This window comes from Talaromyces amestolkiae, assembly GCF_001896365.1.
Source record: "Talaromyces amestolkiae strain CIB chromosome Unknown scaffold1.1, whole genome shotgun sequence".
Taxonomy (NCBI): Eukaryota; Fungi; Ascomycota; class Eurotiomycetes; order Eurotiales; family Trichocomaceae; genus Talaromyces; species Talaromyces amestolkiae.
This window is the reverse complement of record NW_024468037.1, coordinates 1667321-1688235: the sequence shown is the minus strand read 5'-3', so window position 1 is coordinate 1688235 and position 20915 is coordinate 1667321. Positions and strand designations below refer to the sequence as shown.

The following is a 20915-nucleotide window of genomic DNA, read 5'->3' as shown; positions in this document are numbered from 1 at the left end:
TCTGTCTATGCCGGGCCGAATGCGACAGGTCACAATGGAATGCTAACATTACACTCCCGGTCTTTTAGTTAGTCCACCATAAAGATGGCTCCCTCAGTGGAATGGACGAACGTTTTCTATGCTCTCACGGGAACATGGTTCATTTATTTATTTGTGGGCGCTATATACCGGCTATATTTCCACCCTTTGGCGAAGTTCCCTGGGCCGAAGGTTGCCGCCTTGACTGGGTGGTATGAGGCCTATCATGATATGTACCGCAGGGGGATGTTCATATGGAAGATTCAAGAGATGCATGATAAATATGGTATGCAACACGATATGCAGCTGCGCCTGACACTCCAATAATGTCTGTCGGTAGCGGCATGTCCAACATACAATCATGTCCTGCAAGTTTAATGAATGTCTCTAACGCAATCCCCATAAGGCCCCATTGTCCGAATCAACCCACATGAGCTACACATCCGCGACGCCGACTTTTACGAGGAGCTGTACGCACCTGCTTCAAAGAAGCGCGACAAATACAAGAACTGGGTGATACTTTCCGGCACCCCTGACGCATCCTTCTCGACCGTTTCCCACTCCCACCATCGTTTGCGACGAAATGCGCTCAACCCATTCTTCTCCAAACAAGCAGTCCAGCGTATGGAACCATTGATCACCGAGAAAATTGAGCGTCTGAGCTCTCGCTTGACTGATGCAGCTAAAACTCAACGTGTGGTGCGCTTGGATGCGGCACTTATGGCTCTTACAATGGATATCATCTGCCACTACTCGTACGGCGAGAGCTACAATTATCTCGCATTGGAAAACTTCAAGGAGGAATGGAAAGCGGCCATGATTTCTGCATTGGAAAACGGCATCTTCCTCCGAAACTTTCCTTGGGCGTTGCCTTTGCTGAAATCAATTCCCTACTCCGTTCTTAAGGTGCTTCAACCCAAAGCCGCTTCCCTCGCAGAATGGGCAATGCTCGTGAAGAAGAAGGTGGACATCTTGATACAAGAACACTCAATGGGAAATAAGTCAAGTGGAACGATCTTTCAAGCCATGCTTGATAGCGATCTACCGCCAGAGGAAAAGTCCGCTGCTCGTCTTATTGACGAAGGTCAATCTGTCGTCGGGGCCGGAAGCGAGACTACCGCTAATACCTTGACCATTATTATGTTTTACTTGTTGGAAAATAAGAATCTTTTGCGTAAATTACGCGAAGAGCTGGCTCCGATCTCACTAGACGAGACTCCACTTTTGCCGAAGTTGGAGAAACTTCCATTTTTGGTAACATAACCCCTTGTAGCTATTGTCAAAGTATCTAATGACTCTCTTAGACTGCCGTTATTACCGAAGGTCTCCGATTAAATATTGGTGTTATGAGTCGATCGCCTCGCATTGCTTATGAGCCTATTCAATATCAGGACTGGGTTATTCCACCTGGTGTAAGTAGAGCCGTTTATGCCGAGAGATTCCTATTTGCTAACAATCCCTCAGACCCCGGTCAGTGAATCAATTTATTTCGTACACTGGGATCCCACATTATTCCCCGAGCCGTCAAAGTTCCGTCCTGAGCGATGGATAAAAGCCCAAGAGACAGGTGTTCGGCTGGAAAAATACATGATCTGTTTCTCGAGGGGTAGTAGGTCATGCTTGGGTATCAAGTGAGTCACGATAATACCACATTTTTCTCCCATGTATGTCGCTCACAGATTACTTTTTTCTACTAGTCTCGCCTACGCGGAACTGTACTTGACCCTAGCCAAAATCATACCTCGGTTCGAGATGGATCTATTCGAAACAACCGTTGAGGATGTGGAACCAGAGCGTGATTTTTTCGTCGCAGTCCCGAAATTAGATTCCAAGGGCGTGCGTGTCAAGGTGGTTGGAGTCAATTAATTCTGCGACGTCCATGGCGGGATCGCTTATTAAACTATATTAGCTTGACAATTATGATCTTGTCAACGTCATCACCTTCGTGCGTTCTATTTGTGGCCTAGTGTCTCATGACAGCTGTATAATCCCCTTGTATTTCTTGTTAGAGCGAGGTGTCCTATAGTTAGCGTTATATCAATGTACCCGACGCAGGCGTTCAGACTCGGAAGCAAATATCATCCTTGAAACAAGCGCGACATCTAGACCAGCAAAATGGAAATACACTTTTTGCACCCGCTCTCGAAACGCGAATCATTTCGTCTACTCGTCCTATCTCTCAAGCGGGGCCACTTTATCAAGGTTCATGAGAAAGAGCCGTCCGGACTCCGGACAAGTTGTGGAGACGACCCATTGATCGCAAACCCTAAAGCATGAACCCTAAATCCATGACATCTCATGTCAAAAATGTCTTTATTGATCCTGGTGGACTGTGCTACGTTAGCATGAATCATACGATGGAAAAAGTCAAGACCTCTTGCAAGGCACCTGTTGATTTGTGCTACATTTCGACATCTCTACTTTGGCTACTCCCTTCGGTCATTGAGCCACTTGAGCAAGTATTTGAAGGTTCTGCGTAAGTTAGTATGTGTACGTATTTTACCGGGGCCACCGGTAAACTGTGAGAAGAGAAGAGTAACGAGCCTGTAAGATGATCACCCTGCCATCTCGATTGATTAAGGGATCGCCAAGTGGCAGATCACATATTGGTTTCGCACTTGCATGTGTAGCAGTCGGTCCTATTTCATCACGACCTTGATGAGCCCTAGCAACCTTGGCTGTCCAGGCTTTAAGTTTCCAGGGGCGGATGCAAGGACGGAAACCCCCCCGGTTCATTATTCTTCACCATTTTCAGGGCAATCCTGGGTTTACATTGGACACGGAAATGGTTTCCATGAGGGATATGTTGTTGTTGTATAGATATCTCGACATGGGTCTTGCGTCAATAGTAAGGATGAAGTCATCCCGCGATGCAAATGACAGGGTTTGAGAACCTATGTCTCATCCTACATTAGATCCTCGACAGTAGCTAGCGAGTAGGATTATTCACACATCTTTCTCATCATCATGTCGAGAACGAAAATTTGTTTGCCCTGTAAACTGAGTACATACTTTTTTCGTCAACAAGGAAAGTCGATTCGTCATGCATGGCGGAGTGACTATCAAGAAAGCCTAAATTTCTTCAGGTCAAACCACGTACGTCCAAAGGTTACACAAATCTTACAACGGACGTCTTCGGGTATTCTGTGTGTAAAAATACGCAGCGTATATAGTCCGTAGTTTGATGCCTAGACATTGACCTGATGTCAACAAAGACCACTTGCACTTGTCCTCCATTCCCCGTCTGCACGTTTGTATTTTCCGTCGTCGAGTCTGAGGCTTCAAACTAACCGTTAGTGGTTCGTAGCCTCGATTGGACCCCTGTTGACTGCTCACATGTGGCTGCAGTCGCAGAACAGGGATTCTAGCGTCGGTGATTGCTACTTGGGGCAGAGTACGTAATGTGACATGTTACTGGTCAGTGAGTACGCAGTTTTGTACTTTTCAAAGTTATGGTGGGATGGACGAGTAAAGTTTTAGGCTTGTTGCGGCAGAGTCTGTGTATTCATGAAGTTTTCATCGAGTCCAACGTCCAGTTATAAAACCACAGGTGCTGTTGAGTTGATAACTCGTTCATATGTTACGAATGATAGACTTTCAGGCTGAGCGATTTTCCCAACACACGGAAGTACTTCGGAGGTAGGCCCATTTGGCTGCGGAAGCATAAATACTAGTAATACATCATAATACATAGCTTTGTTCGAACATATCTCCAACTCTACCAGACGTTCAGATATTTGGTATATACAGTACATGTATTCGGTCGCCAATACGTATGAACTGACGAATTTTCAAGGTTCGTAGTCAACCATTCTACCCTCTCACATTACTATATCAGATCAAGAGAAAAACACACCACCATTCGTATCCAGCACAACCCCTGTCACAAAAGTATCCTTCATAAAGTACAAATACGCCTCCGAAGTATCATCCGGCGACCCATTATCCTGCGTTAACGACTTCGCCTTTGCCCTTTCAGCACCAGCATGCGCCATTTCCTTTGGCAGTTTCTCCAAAAGTTCCGTGATAATAAACCCAGGCGCAACAACGTTAACGCGTACCGGTGCCAAAGTGACAGCTAGACCTTTCATTAGGCCCTCGACGGCATTGCTGATGATCGGCGGTAGCCACGAAATAGGCTTGCGGGCCTGCGAGCCAGTAGTAAACGTAATCGACGATGTTTTGGCCGGTGTTATGTACTTGTGTGCATACTTTCCAATCGCTAAGGCGCCATAAAACCGCACAGTTAGGAAAGCATCTACATGCTCGAAGCTTGATTCCGCGAGCGGTGCCATGGGCGGCACATTTCCCGCCGTGAAGACTACATGATCGATTGTAGAGTCCTTGGCAGTAAATTGGAGTAGTCCCTCGACGTTTGCCTCGATTTGGTCTTTGACAGAAAGGTCCGCTGCATAACTTCTCACGTTTGATGCGTTTTCTGGTGAACTTACTCGAAGTCTCTCAACGGCGTTGGCGATTTTGTCCTTGGATGAGGAGCTAATGGTGATGTGCGCGCCTTCCTGAAGTGCTTTTTGGGCGACAGCGAAGCCAATGCCTGATGTCCCGCCGATGAGCAAGATATTCTTGCCGGCGAGTTTGCTTATGGTAGTTGCCATTGTGCGAAAATGCGCTTGATGTCGTGTAGATTTGCGCTAAGGTAAGGTATTCAACATTCCAGACAGAAGCACAGTTGTATATTATTGGAAAATAAGTAAATATCAAGGAGACATATTGATCTACATCATTCCTTTTATATGCCATTGAGAATTGGTATATTGGAGCCATTCATACCCACGGACAATTTGGTCCGTTCGTCCTTTGAGGAATTGTTCATACCGTCCCGCAATACGATGGAGACATGCCACGATCGCAGTTGTAAATGACACAATTCAATAAATATACGAAGTAAGCGTCTAAATTTAAAGATAGTATTACCAATCGGTAGTTGTCGATGTACTCGTGAGGATATCTCGGTAACATCGGACGAGAGTTGTTGAGTTTCCCGGAGTATTATATTAAACCAATTAGCACGAGAAATCGTGTGTTGCAGCAACTTCATTTGAGCTATAGCTTGATGAGGCATCTGATGAGTTATTTGATGAGTTTTCCATTCATGATTGCGAGTTTATCTCCGATGACGCCGGGACTGTACGCTTAATTCACTTGGATTAGAAAACGTAGTAGGAGTCCAGCAAAAGCTTCAAGCTATCTCAGACCATTGATATGTAACAAGCGACACTACCGATCAAAGCGATCAAAGATACAACTCGTTGTGATATCATGGTCGTAGTAAGCTGAGCGCACCACCAACAAGATGCAAGCTTCCCGTCACCAGCACGTCGAGTCCTTTCTTTTCGACAGCGATGTCTCTAGCAAGCATCAACGCATCTTCAATCGTTGGTTCTACATATAGTTGGGCTTTTGGGTCCAGTTGTTCCCATCGCGTAGCATAATGGGTGCCCAAATTTGGAAAAGGGGTTTCCGGCACTTTGAGAGTCTTGTCTATCATTAATGACATTAATCAGTAAGAATAGTTGAACATACTTCCTGGCGTGGCTGAGAAGTTACATACCGATCCGCCTCACGCCATCTTTCCTTTCATTGTAGGAGGTGAAGATGACTTTATAAGGCCGTGCATCATTCTCGGGCAAGCTACGAGCTAGCTCCTCGACGAGCGTCATACCGTCACGTTCTTCAGAGTAATGACTGAAAATAAGGACGCGACATCTTGTCGATTGAAGTTAGTTTAAGCTACTGTCAAACCATCAGAATATTTTTAAACTTACTTTGTCGTCTCTGAATGGTTTGTATTATCCGCAAACCACTGTGCGGCCTGTCTCAGACTCAGCGGGTTATGCGCACCATCCAAGAACCACCGTATTTGACCGTCCTGGATTATCTCAAATCTGCCTGGCCAACTGAAATTCTCAACTCCCTCGCGGATAAGATCATCATCAATCACACATTCTGGTGCCTTCGCCTGTAGAAAACACCGCGCTACCTCCAGAGCCAAGGAGCAATTAATCCGTTGCACAGGAACAGCCAGCACCTTCTTATTCTTCGGTAACATCTCATAGTTCGACACAAACTTCAACGGAACATTCTTCTCCTCGGCACGACGACGCATAACCTCCACCGGCCCTGGATCCTGCGGCGCTGAAAAGGCTGGAACCCCAGGCTTAAAGATCCCCGATTTATGCCACGCAATATCGTCAATCGTAGGACCTAATTGCGCGACGTGATCCATACCAAGGGATGTAATAGCAGTCACGACGGGGTGCGGAATGACGTTCGTAGCGTCGTATTCACCGCCATGATGAGTCTCAAAAATAGCCGCCTGTACACGTTCTCTGATGAAAGTGTGGAACGCCAATAAAGCTAGTAGTTGCAAGTAGCGAGGCAGTCTGGATTTTTTATTTTCGCCGGTAGCATCACAAGAATCAGGCGAAAGACGCTCCCACACCTCGAAAAAGTATCGAGTGAAAAGATCCTCGGTGATGGGCTGATTGTCTATTTGTATCCTCTCCCGGATGGATTGTAGATCTGGACCGGTATACAGGCCAATGCGATTAGGAAACCCAGTCCGTAGACCATGTGCGTGAAGAAATGATCGCGTAAATGCGCATGTGCTACCCTTTCCTTTGGTGCCGGCGACATGGATGATGTTTAAGGCGTTGATGTCGTTGGTCTAGATACTTGATGAGAATGATGTTAAGCCTTGAGTCAAATTTGAAGCATACTGAGTGTCCTAAGGCTTCAAGCCACTCTTTCATTCCAACTACACTTGGCACGCCTCGCAATGACTGTGAGCTAGGAGTGGGAGTAGATACTGCTGCAGCACCAATGTTCAGCATAGCAGGAGTCTTAGGTCGGGCCGTTCGCCGACGCGACTCGAGCAGTTTGAGTGCATTCTATTCTTGCTAATTAGTAAAAGTATAAATATTGATGAATAACTCTTGCCTCATAAGTTCGCTTCATATCGCCGTTCGATAAATATTGCACATTTGACGATCAACATTTGAGGTTGAATTGGTAGATGAGGCTTCGTCTTCAGAAAAATACAACAGGGCCGGCCATCAGCGGCAGTAGAAACCGAACATCTAACTACCTACTGCAACATAAGGCTGGGTAAGTTCTTCCACTACGGCGGACTGATTGTACATTAAGGACGAAATAAGTATTTTATAGAACTTACATTTCTACACATGTAATACGCATGCTTGTGATTGGTAAAAATATTATTTAGTAGATATAAGATACGACATTTATCAAATTAAAATATTATTTATTTCTTGAAATAAGATAATTATTTTCTCTTTGATTATATCAAATATAGCAGCTCAGATACGTCAATTTGGCATCAAGAGCGAGTAAACCATAAGGCAATCGCGTACAGAATACTCTACATATCCAGTGCATTCTTTCATGCAACTCTTAAGCAGACACTAAAGATAGAAAAAGTCATTAATCACGAGTACACTAACTGTCGCGACTTGCAAGCCGAAAAGGCGCACCCTAAACAATATATACTGTTTCTGAAATCTCCTTTTACTAAAACACTGACTTCAAAGTCTAGCAAATTTGGCTGTCGAATCTGCATCAATTACCCCCGTACTAATTTTATGTTAGCTGGCATAAGCTCTGCATCGTCCAGCGGTGCTCTGCCAAATGCGTGTATAGCTCTTGAAGGCCCGTGGGAATTGCCAGCACAATGCAAGCTTGTTTCTAGATTCTGCGTCGAATGGGGCGATTAAATTTGGATTTTTAATTCATATGACCAAGATCTGAGGGTGTACTCCTTGGAGAAGGTACTATATCTTGACTGGAAGGAATGCATAGAAGTCTAGGGAACTTGTACTCCAAGCCGAATGGCGCGAAGAAGATTGAGTCTGGACAGGAATATGGTCTTGTGAGAGATTGAGTATTGTGTCTGAGCTGTTTTGAATTAAATTTTTTTCTGCTGTAGACAAAAGCAATTATATCCAAGTATCTTTCTCGCAAGTTAGACCCTTTTTCAAATTATAAAAGAAAACGTGAGATTCTTACACTTGTCAACACTTCAAAAGTACAGAGAAGAGATTCGCATTCTCGGATCGTGCACCATCCTTTGCCCTTGTAATAACCAGTCAGACCCTTACCTGGGCTTCATTTCAATTGGGTGGCGTGCAAATGATCGTCTAATCGAATGGCGTCGTCGATTAGTTCCTGAAAGGTGTTACCTAAATCGCTTGACGCTATCAGCCTCTGACGGGTATGATTTTCAAGCCGTCCAGAAATTGGGCTTTGACCTGATCGTCAGTCCAATTGGCTTTATGGATTGAATCCCAGATGGATACTCATCAACTCGGATATGGAGATGTGGAGCGAAGAAGAGTTCTCGAAACTATGGTGATAGTCCCAACACCAATGGTGAGCAGCCTTATTGTCGAGGAAAACCACCGATCTGAGCAAAGGAGGGATATAGCAAACGACAGCAGTCACGGCTGAGCAATAAACCATCCAGGAATTATGTCAACAAAATACACGATGTAAATCTACAAAGCTATTTTCATCAGCTGCAATTTTCAGGTTTTCAGGCCCACAGTTTTTTTATTCACGCACAGCAGGCTAGTAGGGTTCAGCCAACAGGTCTTGTAGCAGAACCAGCTATTGGGCAAAGCACTGAGGAGAAACAATGCTCTCTAAGAGTAATAATGGTCCAGTCTAGACATGACTTGTAAGTTTAAAAGACTGCCCCCATGAACATACTAGTCTTACCACTACATATAGCGGAACGAGTGTGGTATCATCAGTCTTTGAGCTTGATATCTATTGTTTTCTCGATTGTTGTATGAACATTTGTGAGACAATAAGTCTGTAGCTCAATCCACAAGATGTCGGTTGTCTGAAATTGATAGCAACGTTGCTGCGATTATATCTTTAGAGAAGAAGAAAGCCCTTAAGCTCTAAGATTGTTGGAATTAATTTGGCCTAGTTCAGACTATTATTAGAACTGGCCCATTTAGTGGAACTTGCCATAGAGAATGTTGACCTGAAATCAGGCAAAGCTTACAAGGTTATCAAGAACACGGGTTTTCAATTTTTCATACGCCTACTCTAATGGTCGCGTCCAAATACTGAGGCTGAATACCTAGGTGGATCAGGATAATCTATAGCAACACTACCACCCAATGATTAAATTACCTCAGTGACGATCATCTCAGGACGACCTGTACTAGCGGTTGCCGCCAATCAGCACCTTGTTCAACCCATATACAACCAACGATTGAATGAGTAGCCCTTTTGAATCGAAGGAATCAAGGCTTAGTATAGATACAAATGACAAACAGTATCGCTAGTGATCTTATCTGTGCAGATCCCCCCACTTAGTCAAAAACCAACAATGGAAAAAAGACTCCATTATATAGCCCCCGATATTACAAAATTTTCTCCAGCTCCTGTTATCTAAGTTGTTATCGAATGGATTGTCGTCATTGTTTGTCTCTCGTGCCTTTTCTTCCCGTAGATCCTGTTGGTTTAGCTGAGGACCCTGGTACTAAAAGCCCTAACAGAGCGCTAGCAAGGTTGACTAAGCCTCGTGATCAGGGTTTCTGGTAGTCATGCATCGAAAGAGACAATAAGTTATTGAGAGATAGTAATGTAATAAACCAAAATGATGCTCGAATAACAAGATCTGCCTTGATCTTGTTCTAATTAGGCAATATTTCTTATTTACCCACCGAAGCTAAGTTTTAGTCTGCAACGGCTCCACTGAATTTCTACTCTTCCAGCTGTGATCCGATATAATTCTTTCTCTGCTTCTACATCCTCGAACTCGTTTTTCGATTATAAAATGGCTGGAAACTCTGCCCTTTCCATTGTGACAGACGAGAAACAGCAACTGAGACCAAATCTCAATTTCTTGCTTCTCCTTCAGATCATTCTTTCGGCTCTACTGGCCTATCTCATTGTCTACACCCACTCACATTACCCAGAGGAGTCAACAATATGGTTTCTCGTAAAGTTTATACTGCCAGTCTGCTCGCTGGTCTTTTCTGTTTTGCAATCATTGGCCTGAGCAATGCTCACCTGTCTCTGGTGAAGCAACCTCCCTCGCTGTCCGGAACCCTGACGGTACCGGCGTGGCAGAGTATGTTGACCAGGCCGAGCTCGTGAAGCGCGTTAACGTGAAGCTTTTTGCTACCGCTCTCGGTGCTCTCGGTGGCATATCCTACACTGCGTGCGCAGCGGATATTGAGCCTACCACCAAGGCAGCTATTTGCGTAGGTTATCCTCATTTCAACCATGCTGCAAGATCATACTAATATGTCCACTTAGGCAATCGCTGTCATTGGCACTGTCATCAGCGCTGTTTCTGGTGTCATTCGTAGTCTTGTCGGTCGCGATGGACTCGCCATCGACCCTCGCCTTCCTTCCCAGCTTGTTCACCACTTCCCTCAGCAAGACGGACTCAGCACATTGAATCAACTTTACTCCGCATACCAGGATACTCCAATCCTTGTTGCCCACAGTGACTGCTTCGGACCTGGTTGCCATCAGGTGCACTATTCCACCAGGAAGAGCACTATTGGCGATCACATCATTCACAGTTTCTCGGCCAGCCCGCGTCACAACAACTCCAGCGTGCAGCGGCGAGACTGGTCCGGTGATGATTCTGGTGCTGGAAATGATGATGGTTTGTACGGTGTGTACACCTTTATCAACGATAACCCGACAGATGAGACAGCAGAAGGTATGTACGCGGCTTGAAAATAACATCAACGAAAATGTAGCTAATACGAGTCATGTAGCCTACGACGGAGATTTCCCGGATCACATGGAGAAGGCGTCTGACATGGATATTTTCGCCAACCAGGGAACTTTCTGCTACAACATTGAGGACGCGGATGATAATGACAACTACGGTACTGCCGGATACCTGACTTTGCAACAAGATGAGCCCTACTATGATCCAGATCAGGAAGATGCATGGATTGACCAGTGCAACAACTCCCACTAGGCTGAGTAGGATCTGAGATATGGAGGGCACCTAATGCGAGCCATATATGACACTTATTTCGAACAATGACGAACAATGTCATATGCGGCTTGAACTACATTCCACTATCTTTTGATTTGTGCCTGTTACAATCTTGTCATGATGCAATATTTCATTCTTGAGCTTATAACCTAGAAAAAATCACATAGTTTACCAATGCACATTCTTAAGAAAGTGCTACCAGCCATCCAATTTGTATGAATATGGCTCGGACAAAGGACTTTTCGGTTGTAGTCACCTATACGCTCAGCATCAAGATTGCAACAAACGGGATTTTCTGGACGACGTCTTGATCGCAAAATTAACCCTAGCGTGGTCCAGGACATGGCATCACCTGTGACAAAGCTCGAGATTGTAGATCTCTTGAAAGAGATCAAAGAGTTACTCAAGGCTCGAAATGATCGGCTCGAGAATGGTAATCGCCTGACAAATGATTAATCGGAGCCTCCGTCTCCGGTTATGGGAAATGCTGCGATAGAAAAATCGAGACACAATCGACTTCCGACAAAGCAAGAGGAAGTATAGTCACAGGAAATCCGGCAGATTGTACGGGACAGAATCTGACAGCGCTGAACACCTGGAAGAAGTAGCGTTCACCATGTGCTTTTACACGAACATGGGAAGAGATTGGCATGACCACGACAGACTACCTTCGATACCTCGAAGCACTGAATTGGTAGTATTTCTCCATCCTGGTACTGATTCCACCCCATTATATCAAAACATCCTCTTAGCGTTGTTGACCAGATAACTAATGGTAAGCAGACGTGGAAATATGAAATTTACATTTGCACAAATGTAAAATTATTGAAATACGAATCTTGTCCTCAACCTACACTTAGTCCGCCGTATACACGCTGCTTAATCTTATCGTAGGTAGATTCAACACGTGGCATTGTTGAACTTTTTTTAGACGCTCGAGAGAAGGAATTTCTGTTCGCCATAAATGAAAAGACAAATTGTCTATCTGTATCTTATCTCTCTATTTTTCGTATCCCAAGTGAGGCGGACTCCCTCAGTTCTTTTCGCTTTGCTTCAAGTAGATACAGAGTGACTTGGATGCCCTAAGTGACGGATCATTTACAGAAAAGGTAAAACACTTTCCAATTCTAATTTGGATTGCTTATAGGACTACCAAGTAGCTGTAGTAACATGCAACATACAGGAGAGATATATTGGTTGGAGTGTATACAGCCAAAGATTAGTTTTCGCCAGTAGACAAAACTATCGCCACCGGCCAGCCTCGCGCTCTTCCTCCACGCGAGACATGTCATCATCATCACCTTCATACTTGTAGTTGAGCCTTCGTCCACTGTTCGTCTCTCGGTCATGTTGACGGTGGGAACTCTTGCTGTCGCGCTCTGTAGTCATTGCATCGCGGCGTTGTTTCTCCTTCATCAACCGCTCACGATTGCGAGCTTCGCGCTCTAAAGTATGTGGATCTTTAGTCGAAGTCGTGCCTCTTTCTGAAGGCCTTTCCATTTCACCGACATCACGCCCTTCACGATGGCTGCGTTTGGAACGGCGCGAATGTCGTCGGGAAGAGTCGCTTTCGTCTCCCGACAGAGAACGGTCGCGACGAGAGCGTTTGCGATCTTTTTCGCGGTCTCGATCGCGGTCCCTGTCACGCGGTTTGTCTCGTTCGTGACGGCGGTCTCTGTCTCGGTCAGTGTCGCGGTCGCTTCCATTGTCATGACGTTTTTCGCGCTCGGAACGATCACGCTTACGCGAGTCTTTTTCATGGCGGCTTGAAGACCCTTTACCAAGGCGCTGGGCATTGGCGATTCGTCGCGCAAGGTCATATTTATCGTCGCCATTCGTTGCTGCGGCAGACCCGCGATCACGATGTCGGCTTACACTGCGGCTATGGCGACGAACTCTGGACGATCGATGACTGGACTTATGATCCCTTTCCTTACCAGAACGATGGGATGAGCGCCGCTCTGAGGGTGAGCGTGAGCGCGACTGCGAGCGTCCGTCATGATCCCTGTCATCTCGCCGAGGCCGTCTATGACGATCTTTTTGGTCTCTACCATCGACACTACCACGAGCAGATTCGGATCGGTCTCGCCGACGAATCCGCGACTGTCGAGATTCCGGACTTGGCGGTGACTGAGGGCGTGATGGTCTGGGAGATCTTTCTCTGGATGGCGAATAGGAACGTGGCTTATGGTCGACAACAGACGGTGAGTGCGCAACCACATTTTCTTGGGCTATTGTTGGAGTTGCACTAGATTTGATCAGTCATTAGGCCTACAGCTAAATACTTGCGGAAATGTCTTACCCGCGTGAACTGTTCTCTGCTGTCTGTGAGATTGAAGCAGTTCGCCTTGATCCCGACAATAACCCGCCCCTGTTAATGCCTTCACGCATGGCACGGGGTGCTAGCGGAGCCCCAACAACGCCCTGTCCAGTGGGTGGACCTTGCACGTTGTTGTAATAACCACCGCGATGGCTCATGAAGCCTCCTCGTCCGAAACCTCTACCACGACCATAACCTTGATCCAGGACAGGCACTGGCCCTCTAGAGTAACCCATAGGACTCATAGCCTGCGGTGGCGCGCTATCAATACTGTCAATAGTAGGGATACCTTGTAACTGAGAGGTAGGCTCCTCGTCACGACTAGTGGGTTCACCGTTGATGTCAGATTCCAACGGTTTATCAGTCCGGTCTGTACCGTCAGCGGCGTTCGCATCTTCTGGTCCGATTATAGTACTATCTTTGGGGCCTTCTGAGAAATCATCACTGCCACCCGGAGCCAATTCGTTGTTGAACTTTTGGATATCATCCTCAGTCTGTCCACCTCCCTGGTTCACGGACTCTTGAGATACATTATTCTGATAGTTCTGCTGGTAGTAGTTAGCATGATCGTACCCACCACGACCGCGATAGAAGCCGCGGCCACGGCCTCGTCCCATGCCTCTCATATAGCCAGGGCCATTTCCATAGTAGCCATTTTGGAAATTTTGGTTAGAGTATTGCTGCATTTGAGAATAGTTCCCGTTGGGTTGGGACATGTATCCAGCATATCCAGAGGTACCATAATCTTGGCCCATGCCATTCGAGTACGGATTTGCATTGTACATATTGTTCTGAGAGTTGTCCCAATTGTTATACATTTGCTGCTCAGTGCCATATCCCATGTTCATGCCATTGCTCATATTACTCATGTTCATACCAAAACCCCCGAACATTCCTTGAGCTGCATTCATCGGACCCATTCCAGGCATTCCTATACAGTTAGTCAGGATTATGATGGAGTAAATGTGAGAGTTCAACTCACCCATGGTGTTTGCAAAGTTACCCATTGCATTGGGCATGAATTGTGCCATCGCGCTCATATCCTGGCCGCCCCAGTTCATACCAGGCATCATCCCCGCCATGCCAGCCCCCATGTTCGGAAACACCTGATTGGGTTCACTTTCTGATTGCGCATGCTTAGCTTCGGTGCCTTCAGTAGCTTCAGGATCGATCGATGCGCTATTCGCTGACACAGGATCAATTCCATTTTCGCCCGTAGGAGGAACTAAGTCTCCATTTCCCTAGCGAACGGTAAGAATTTGAGAGATGAGAGGGGTTTGTGTAGGAACCAACCTGAACTGGCGGAGCTCCGGGTGGCGCTTCATTCTCATCAACTGAAGGCTTATCAGTAGCAACAGCTACAGCTGATTCAGTCGGGACAGTTTCCGTAGATACAACAGTGTCCGCGGTTTTGGTTGCAGGTATAGCAGGCTCGCCTTGCGTCTCGACAAGAACGTTCGACGTAGGAGCTGTGGTCACAGCCGGCGTAGTCGACGGACGATCCTTCTCCCGCTTCTTCTCTTCTGTCCGCAAAAATGCTTTCAACGTTGTACGGAGAGCTTTGTTTGGCTTGCACAGGTCGGGAGAGACGGGGTTATGTTCGCAGACTGGACAGCTCTCGGGCAATGACGTCTGGCCTGAATATAAATTGTCAGTCTCTATGTAAATGACACAAAGTAGAATGATCGAAGATACATACAGCTTTCGCATATAGCCTGATCACAGCATGGCAGGCGAAAGGCGTTGATAGCTAGGTTGTTGCAGATAGCGCAGCGGAGTTTGAATGGGATGTCATCTTGCGTGAGAGAGCTAATTTCGTCAGCTGCTTGGCTTCCAAGCTTTATGGTTCAAATAGAGTCGAGAATCTACTCACGAAATTATGTCCAACAGACTTTGCGAAAGCTCGGTACTCGCCATCATGGACTGACGCTGTCGAAGAACAGCTTTTTCCCACGTAAAAATGGTCTGCCTCAGGACAGAATGACGGTGCAAAACGAAGCGTCGACAAAGGCAGACATGGCGGAGGAACACATCAGTTCATATTGCAGCAAAGAAACTGTCGTCGCATTCGTGTACAGTACAATTGACAAACAACGGGTTTTGGGTCGTAGAAATAAGTGTGCTCCGCAACTATACATTTTGGAGTTCTTCACGACGGAACGGAGGAACAATTCTCCATTTAATATCATTTTACCGTCAACCGTTCCTTTGGTAAATTCTTACATGTATACTGTACTCACAATCTTTCGCAGCAAGCTGTGGCCGAGAGATCGCTTGTTATTATTAATTATATTGGAAGATCTGTAAGCAGAATATTTATGAGGAACACATCCCTCTTTCGAGATCAGGGAGTTCGTGAGGGCCCAGTCTGTCTTTGAGGATATTACACGTGACTTGAATCTACTTTGGGCCACTCACCATAACATGCATAAGTTAGGACAAAGTGAAATCAGCGTATGTAAAATTGGTAGCATTATTCGGACTGTATTCATATCTGATAGAAGCATCAGTTGATACGGAACGATCCATGCCAGACTAGGCAACAAGATGAACACCAGTCCTCAGATTAGATCAAGTAATTTGAACAGTCATCAATGCGAACTTCTACAAAAAAGACAGTGGCGATGCCGTAAAACTGGGAGGTTTCCGGCCTCAGCCTTACTGATTCTTTGGCTCGACATTTCGTCTTAACTCTTATCATCACGGGACGGTTTGCGAGGTCATAATCTTGGTGCCTGTTAGCTGGTCAGAAGTACGACATATTCGGGTAACAGCGTAGAAGATGCATTAATCTTTTGATGGCTGTGAGTCATTCCAGACCGAACATTTGGCGGTGCGTGGGATGCATTGTGGTTGGGAATGAGTGCATATATTTATTGATGACGTGCAGCAGCCTGTCTTTGTGGTAGTGATCGAGTAAGGAATAATCCAGGTCGGTAAAGGTAAACTGTATGAAGCGCGCGACATTTCGAAAGCTCAGGCACTGAACATCGACGCATCGAGTGTTGCGGCACAGGGAGTGACGCGTGAGACTGATATGGGATGAAGGCGATGATGGCAGAAACTGAGAAAATACGTACACACCGATTCGTACTAGCGCGTGTGCCGGTCAGTATCAGAAGCGATGAAATTTTTCAGCAATCTGAGCAAGATTGATTGATAGTGGGTCAACAACCCTGGTAAATTGTGTTAAAATACATGGGAATACATAGTACGTACAGAGTGCGGGTCAATCAGAATCGGCAGGCTAACCGCATTCAGGGCCAAGGGGGCGCATGCCGCAGCGTGATAGGTCGAGAGCACAGCGGGACCCCATCACACGTGATACGACGTACCCAAGGCAGGAGCAGGAATGGGCAAGCATCGCGCAGGGTTAAAAGGGCTGCTGCGACCCGCGCTGCGAAAAACATCGAAAAAGATGTCCTGCTCTTGCTTCCACGCACTGCCCCCCTCGCCGTCCACACTGGAGCTCCCCACTTTCTCAATCTAATTGCCTTTACCTGTTTTCGCCACGCACTGTCGACGCACTCTAAAAACATCCAGAAGCTTGGACCACCCCATCTTATCGCCTCTGATGGAAAACGCTTCAGACTTGATTGAGCAGTGAACAAAGAACATAGCCAAGTAGCCAGTACTCGACTCGGTACGGACTCTGCGGAGTACCATACACAACATACATACATACAACTGAGTGAAGAGGCACTCGTTTCTATTCGCTGGTTTGATTAGACCGTTAGCCACACCTGGTAAGCTCGAAGCCTCAATTCCAAACGCTGTTGTCGAGTGTGGGTCTCTTGTCTGTAAGCAGCCAATCCTTAGACACAAAATAAAGAAGAGCTGGCCCGGACGAGACGATTGGAAAAAAGAGAAAAGATAAAACGACAGACAAAAAGAATTGATTGCTTACTCAGGCGAGCAGAACATGACCGACCCGGAGAGCTCATACCGGCCGCGTTCCCCAGACTTGTCCTCCTTCCCATCGTCCTTCTCGAACACCTTCAACAACAACGCGTATCAGCCACAACCGCCTTTTCTCGCTAGCCCTCACGGCCAACGCGCTTCCTACGACGCCTCACCTTTTTTTGCGGGCTACCAACCACCGGTTGCGAATAGCCGAATCCCCCAACAACAATACCAACAACCCTTCTATAACCCGGTCTACGATAACAATCCGTACGACGACGATATGGCAAGACGGAGTGCTCGCTTGTCAGCACAACAGCCCCAAACTCAAGCTCCAGTCCATGCCCAAGTACAACCGCAACTACAAGCTGAATCTCACTCTCACATTCACCACCATCAACCGCCCCACGCACAAATCCAAGTCCACCACCAAGCACCTCTCCCTCATCCCTCCGAACAAAACTTCGTATTCGACCAACATGTCGCCGCAGTCGCCCCCAAAGAAGAACCACACGAGACCCGGCCGAAACCATGGGACGGAATAGACGTGAAAACGAAGTTCCCAGTAGCGCGGATAAAGCGAATCATGCAGGCGGACGAGGAGGTGGGAAAGGTGGCTCAAGTGACGCCAATCGCAGTTTGTACGTCCCCCTTCCCTTCTTCCATATCTACAAACATAAAACGCTAACTTCCTCCAGCCAAAGCACTCGAACTCTTCATGATCCAACTCGTCACTAAAGCCGCACAAGAAGCCCGAGACCGCAACTCAAAACGAGTCACGGCAGCACACCTGAAACAAGCCGTCGGCAAAGACGAAGTCCTCGACTTTTTAGCAGAGATATGCTCCAAAGTGCCCGATCAACTTGCGCGCAAGAACGAAGAAGACGGCAGCGATCATAATGAGGGTGGGAAACGGAAATCAGGCGGCGGGCGACGGAAAAAAGATGTGGATAGTGATGATTTTTAGCGAAGCTTTGTTTTTTGTATATACCTTTAATGAGGATGGTTGGGTTCATGGGTTTGGAGGGTATTTTCGTTTATAATGATGCTCTGAATAGACAGGGATGGGTTGCAATGGCGTGTGGCGTCAAATCTACTTTTTATCTCTTCTTCACGATGGTTACGATCACTATTCTTTCATTGTGACTACAAGCCTCACTGCTGGTCTTTGCGATTGAACAATGATACAGTGAGTCAGATGACTATATTCTACCTGACTGAATCTGGTGGCTAAACCTCTTTGGTCATACAAAGTACACCACCCCGAACATAGACGAGCTGATCAGACCTTAGATCTCCGTTCCCAAATCACCTTGCTCGGCGACTGAGGTCTCGAGAACAACGACTTGACCAAAATACGTTAGCATCATAGCCATTCTGGCAGTAGACTACGACATTAGGGTAAAACATACCGAATAATCAATACCCAGCAACTCAGTACTCTCATCAACCGCTGTAACTCGGAACGAGCTAACAAAAACCGCCAGAATAACACCCAGCTGCACATACGCAAACTTCTCTCCAATACACCTATGCCTCCCGCCGCCAAACGGTAGATAAGGACTATTCGAACCTTTACCCAACGAGTCGTTGTCATCGTCATCTTCTTCGTCGATGGTATCGAGTTTCTGTCCCCAGCGGTGAGGGTCCCATTTCAAGGGTTCGCCAAAGTAAGCCCTATCACGAGCCGAGAATGCAGGTGATGCGAGGAGTATATCTCCCTGCGGTACTACAATTTCATTGCCTCGCTGTTCTTCGCGGACGATGAGAGGTTTTCTCGCAAACCGCATAATCGAATGGATAGGGTTATACAACCGCAGTGTCTCCCTGATAACGTATGCATGCAGCTTGAGTCTCTGGAGGCTTTCGTACGTCAATTCTTGACCTCTGAGTTCTCTAATCTGCTCACTATACAACTCCTCCTGAACTTTGGGGTTGGAAGCAAGACTCAAAATCGCAAATGCGATAACGGCAGAACTGGAATGGTGTCCGCCCAGAAGCAACGCAATCATCATGTGCGCGATTTCCTTGTCGGGGAGGGGGCTGCCATCCTTGTAGGTGCAGTTTTGCATCAGGTTCCAGATCATGTCCTTTGCTTCAGCTTCCACGGGTTGGTTGGTTTGTTGTTCTTGTTCGTGCTGACGGCGCTTCGTGATGATGTCGGTGTACAGTCGTGTCATCTCCCGTTGCGCGGTATCCCGTCGCTTGTTTCGAGGCAAGGGAACCCAAGAGGGAAGGAAGAAATTGATTGGCGAAAAGCCCATGTCGAGGTCGTGGTAGAGATTTGCTATGCGAGACCCAGCTGAGGAGAATTGTTGACGTACTTCGGCGCCTTGCAGGGATGAGGAGGCGGTATAGATTGTTAGTTCAGCCATTGCGGAGGCGACCTCGAGTGTTCCTGTCTTTGATTTTGGTTTGATGTTGAAGTCATGATATGTTTGGAAGAAATCGGTGGTTTCTTTGGCGATGAGACGAACATACGACTCGAGCGCGGACTGGCTGAGCCCGAATTTTACAAACTTCATTCATCAGATCCGGGTTAGCATCCGGCTGGTTATTGTAATTCTCGAGGAATTGAGAGCTTACCTTCTTCTGTTGCAAAAACTTGCTATGCTCACAGTCGAAAATCACATCAGTCCCAAAAACAGGCGTCGTCAACGGCGCATAGACGTCTTCTGCGGATAATTCGCTTTGCTTCCCATTCAGCACAAAGTTGTTTCCTTGAGCTCCAAGGTAGACGGTGACGCGTCGTCCGAGCAGAATGAATGTGAATACATTTCCGTACTACGACAAAGCATAGTCAGAACGCAGATGCCCCCTGTGGGATAAAGGGGTAAATAGTCACTTACTTTTTGTCTGCATCTCTCAAAGAACACCATCGGATCCTTGCCATAACTGATTGTGCTGCCGATTATTGGGAAGTAGTGGAACACGAGCGGTGGCTTGTTCCCGTTGCTTTTGGCAACGCCTTGGAATAGGATATTCACGAGGACGCTCAGACTGATCAACGCGGTGAAGATAACTGAAACTTGAAGAAGCAGCGAGGACGAAGACAAGAAATTCACTACAGAAGAGGTCATTTTTGGAAATAAACACGAGCAAGGAGAAATGATGGTCTTGTGCCAGAGGATGGCAGATTGAAAGAGTAAAGAAGATGAATGATAGGGGAAGTAGGGCCAAATTCCAAGCATCACTTCCAAGGCTACCACTTTCCTTCAAAAACGTGAGCATCACTCCATTGCCAATGTCTGTTATGACATGTCATTGGTAACGGAGACCTCATTATTGGCCGATTCAGTCTATGTGGATTGCTGGGCTGACTTGAAGTTAGGGCTAGGGGGTTTAGGGTTATCGACGGATGTCGAGCACCCGAATGGTCCGACATACTACGCATTCACACCCAAGTCAGGAAGGTCATTCCTCATGTGTGGAATAGCATATTGATCAGTCAGTGAACAGATTTTGAAGATGGATATCAGACTTCACATGCGGTTGACTGAGTTGGTTGAATAGGCATTGTTAGATGTCATAATGTGCTTGCTTCGTATGTATAGCTGCGTCAATTGCGCAGTAATAATACCTATTTGAACTAGACGCATTTCCAGAGGTGCTTTGTAACCCTGTAGAACATCATAAGGAATTATCAGTTTCAAT

The 20915-nt window shown here is 46.5% G+C and overlaps 7 protein-coding genes across 7 annotated transcripts; 3 read left to right on the top strand and 4 right to left on the bottom strand.

The window, feature by feature from the left end:
- Positions 1 to 84: 84 nt before the first annotated feature.
- BHQ10_000553 (uncharacterized protein) lies at positions 85 to 1884 on the top strand (the record flags this gene model as incomplete). Its single annotated transcript, XM_040878016.1, has 5 exons — positions 85 to 304; positions 425 to 1272; positions 1323 to 1430; positions 1483 to 1649; positions 1716 to 1884. 5 exons carry the CDS (start codon positions 85 to 87, stop codon positions 1882 to 1884), a joined length of 1512 nt encoding a protein of 503 aa, XP_040729058.1.
- Positions 1885 to 3857: 1973 nt separating this feature from the next.
- Positions 3858 to 4634, bottom strand: BHQ10_000552 (uncharacterized protein; the record flags this gene model as incomplete). Its single annotated transcript, XM_040878005.1, has 1 exon — positions 3858 to 4634. The coding sequence occupies one exon, from the start codon at positions 4632 to 4634 to the stop codon at positions 3858 to 3860; it is 777 nt and encodes a 258-aa protein (XP_040729057.1).
- A 662-nt stretch (positions 4635 to 5296) lies between these two features.
- On the bottom strand, positions 5297 to 6872 carry BHQ10_000551 (uncharacterized protein; the record flags this gene model as incomplete). The annotated part of the gene is made up of 4 exons (XM_040877994.1): positions 5297 to 5520; positions 5591 to 5745; positions 5805 to 6706; positions 6759 to 6872. The coding sequence occupies 4 exons, from the start codon at positions 6870 to 6872 to the stop codon at positions 5297 to 5299; spliced, it is 1395 nt and encodes a 464-aa protein (XP_040729056.1).
- A 2978-nt stretch (positions 6873 to 9850) lies between these two features.
- Positions 9851 to 11017, top strand: BHQ10_000550 (uncharacterized protein; the record flags this gene model as incomplete). The annotated part of the gene is made up of 4 exons (XM_040877983.1): positions 9851 to 10015; positions 10077 to 10280; positions 10336 to 10750; positions 10809 to 11017. 4 exons carry the CDS (start codon positions 9851 to 9853, stop codon positions 11015 to 11017), a joined length of 993 nt encoding a protein of 330 aa, XP_040729055.1.
- A 1263-nt stretch (positions 11018 to 12280) lies between these two features.
- BHQ10_000549 (uncharacterized protein) lies at positions 12281 to 15278 on the bottom strand (the record flags this gene model as incomplete). The annotated part of the gene is made up of 8 exons (XM_040877971.1): positions 12281 to 12920; positions 12976 to 13021; positions 13090 to 13286; positions 13341 to 14289; positions 14341 to 14599; positions 14652 to 14995; positions 15058 to 15167; positions 15232 to 15278. 8 exons carry the CDS (start codon positions 15276 to 15278, stop codon positions 12281 to 12283), a joined length of 2592 nt encoding a protein of 863 aa, XP_040729054.1.
- A 2002-nt stretch (positions 15279 to 17280) lies between these two features.
- BHQ10_000548 (uncharacterized protein) lies at positions 17281 to 18228 on the top strand (the record flags this gene model as incomplete). Its single annotated transcript, XM_040877960.1, has 2 exons — positions 17281 to 17902; positions 17960 to 18228. 2 exons carry the CDS (start codon positions 17281 to 17283, stop codon positions 18226 to 18228), a joined length of 891 nt encoding a protein of 296 aa, XP_040729053.1.
- Positions 18229 to 18543: 315 nt separating this feature from the next.
- BHQ10_000547 (uncharacterized protein) lies at positions 18544 to 20341 on the bottom strand (the record flags this gene model as incomplete). The annotated part of the gene is made up of 4 exons (XM_040877949.1): positions 18544 to 18606; positions 18674 to 19780; positions 19848 to 20045; positions 20111 to 20341. The coding sequence occupies 4 exons, from the start codon at positions 20339 to 20341 to the stop codon at positions 18544 to 18546; spliced, it is 1599 nt and encodes a 532-aa protein (XP_040729052.1).
- Between the last annotated feature and the right edge of the window lie 574 nt (positions 20342 to 20915).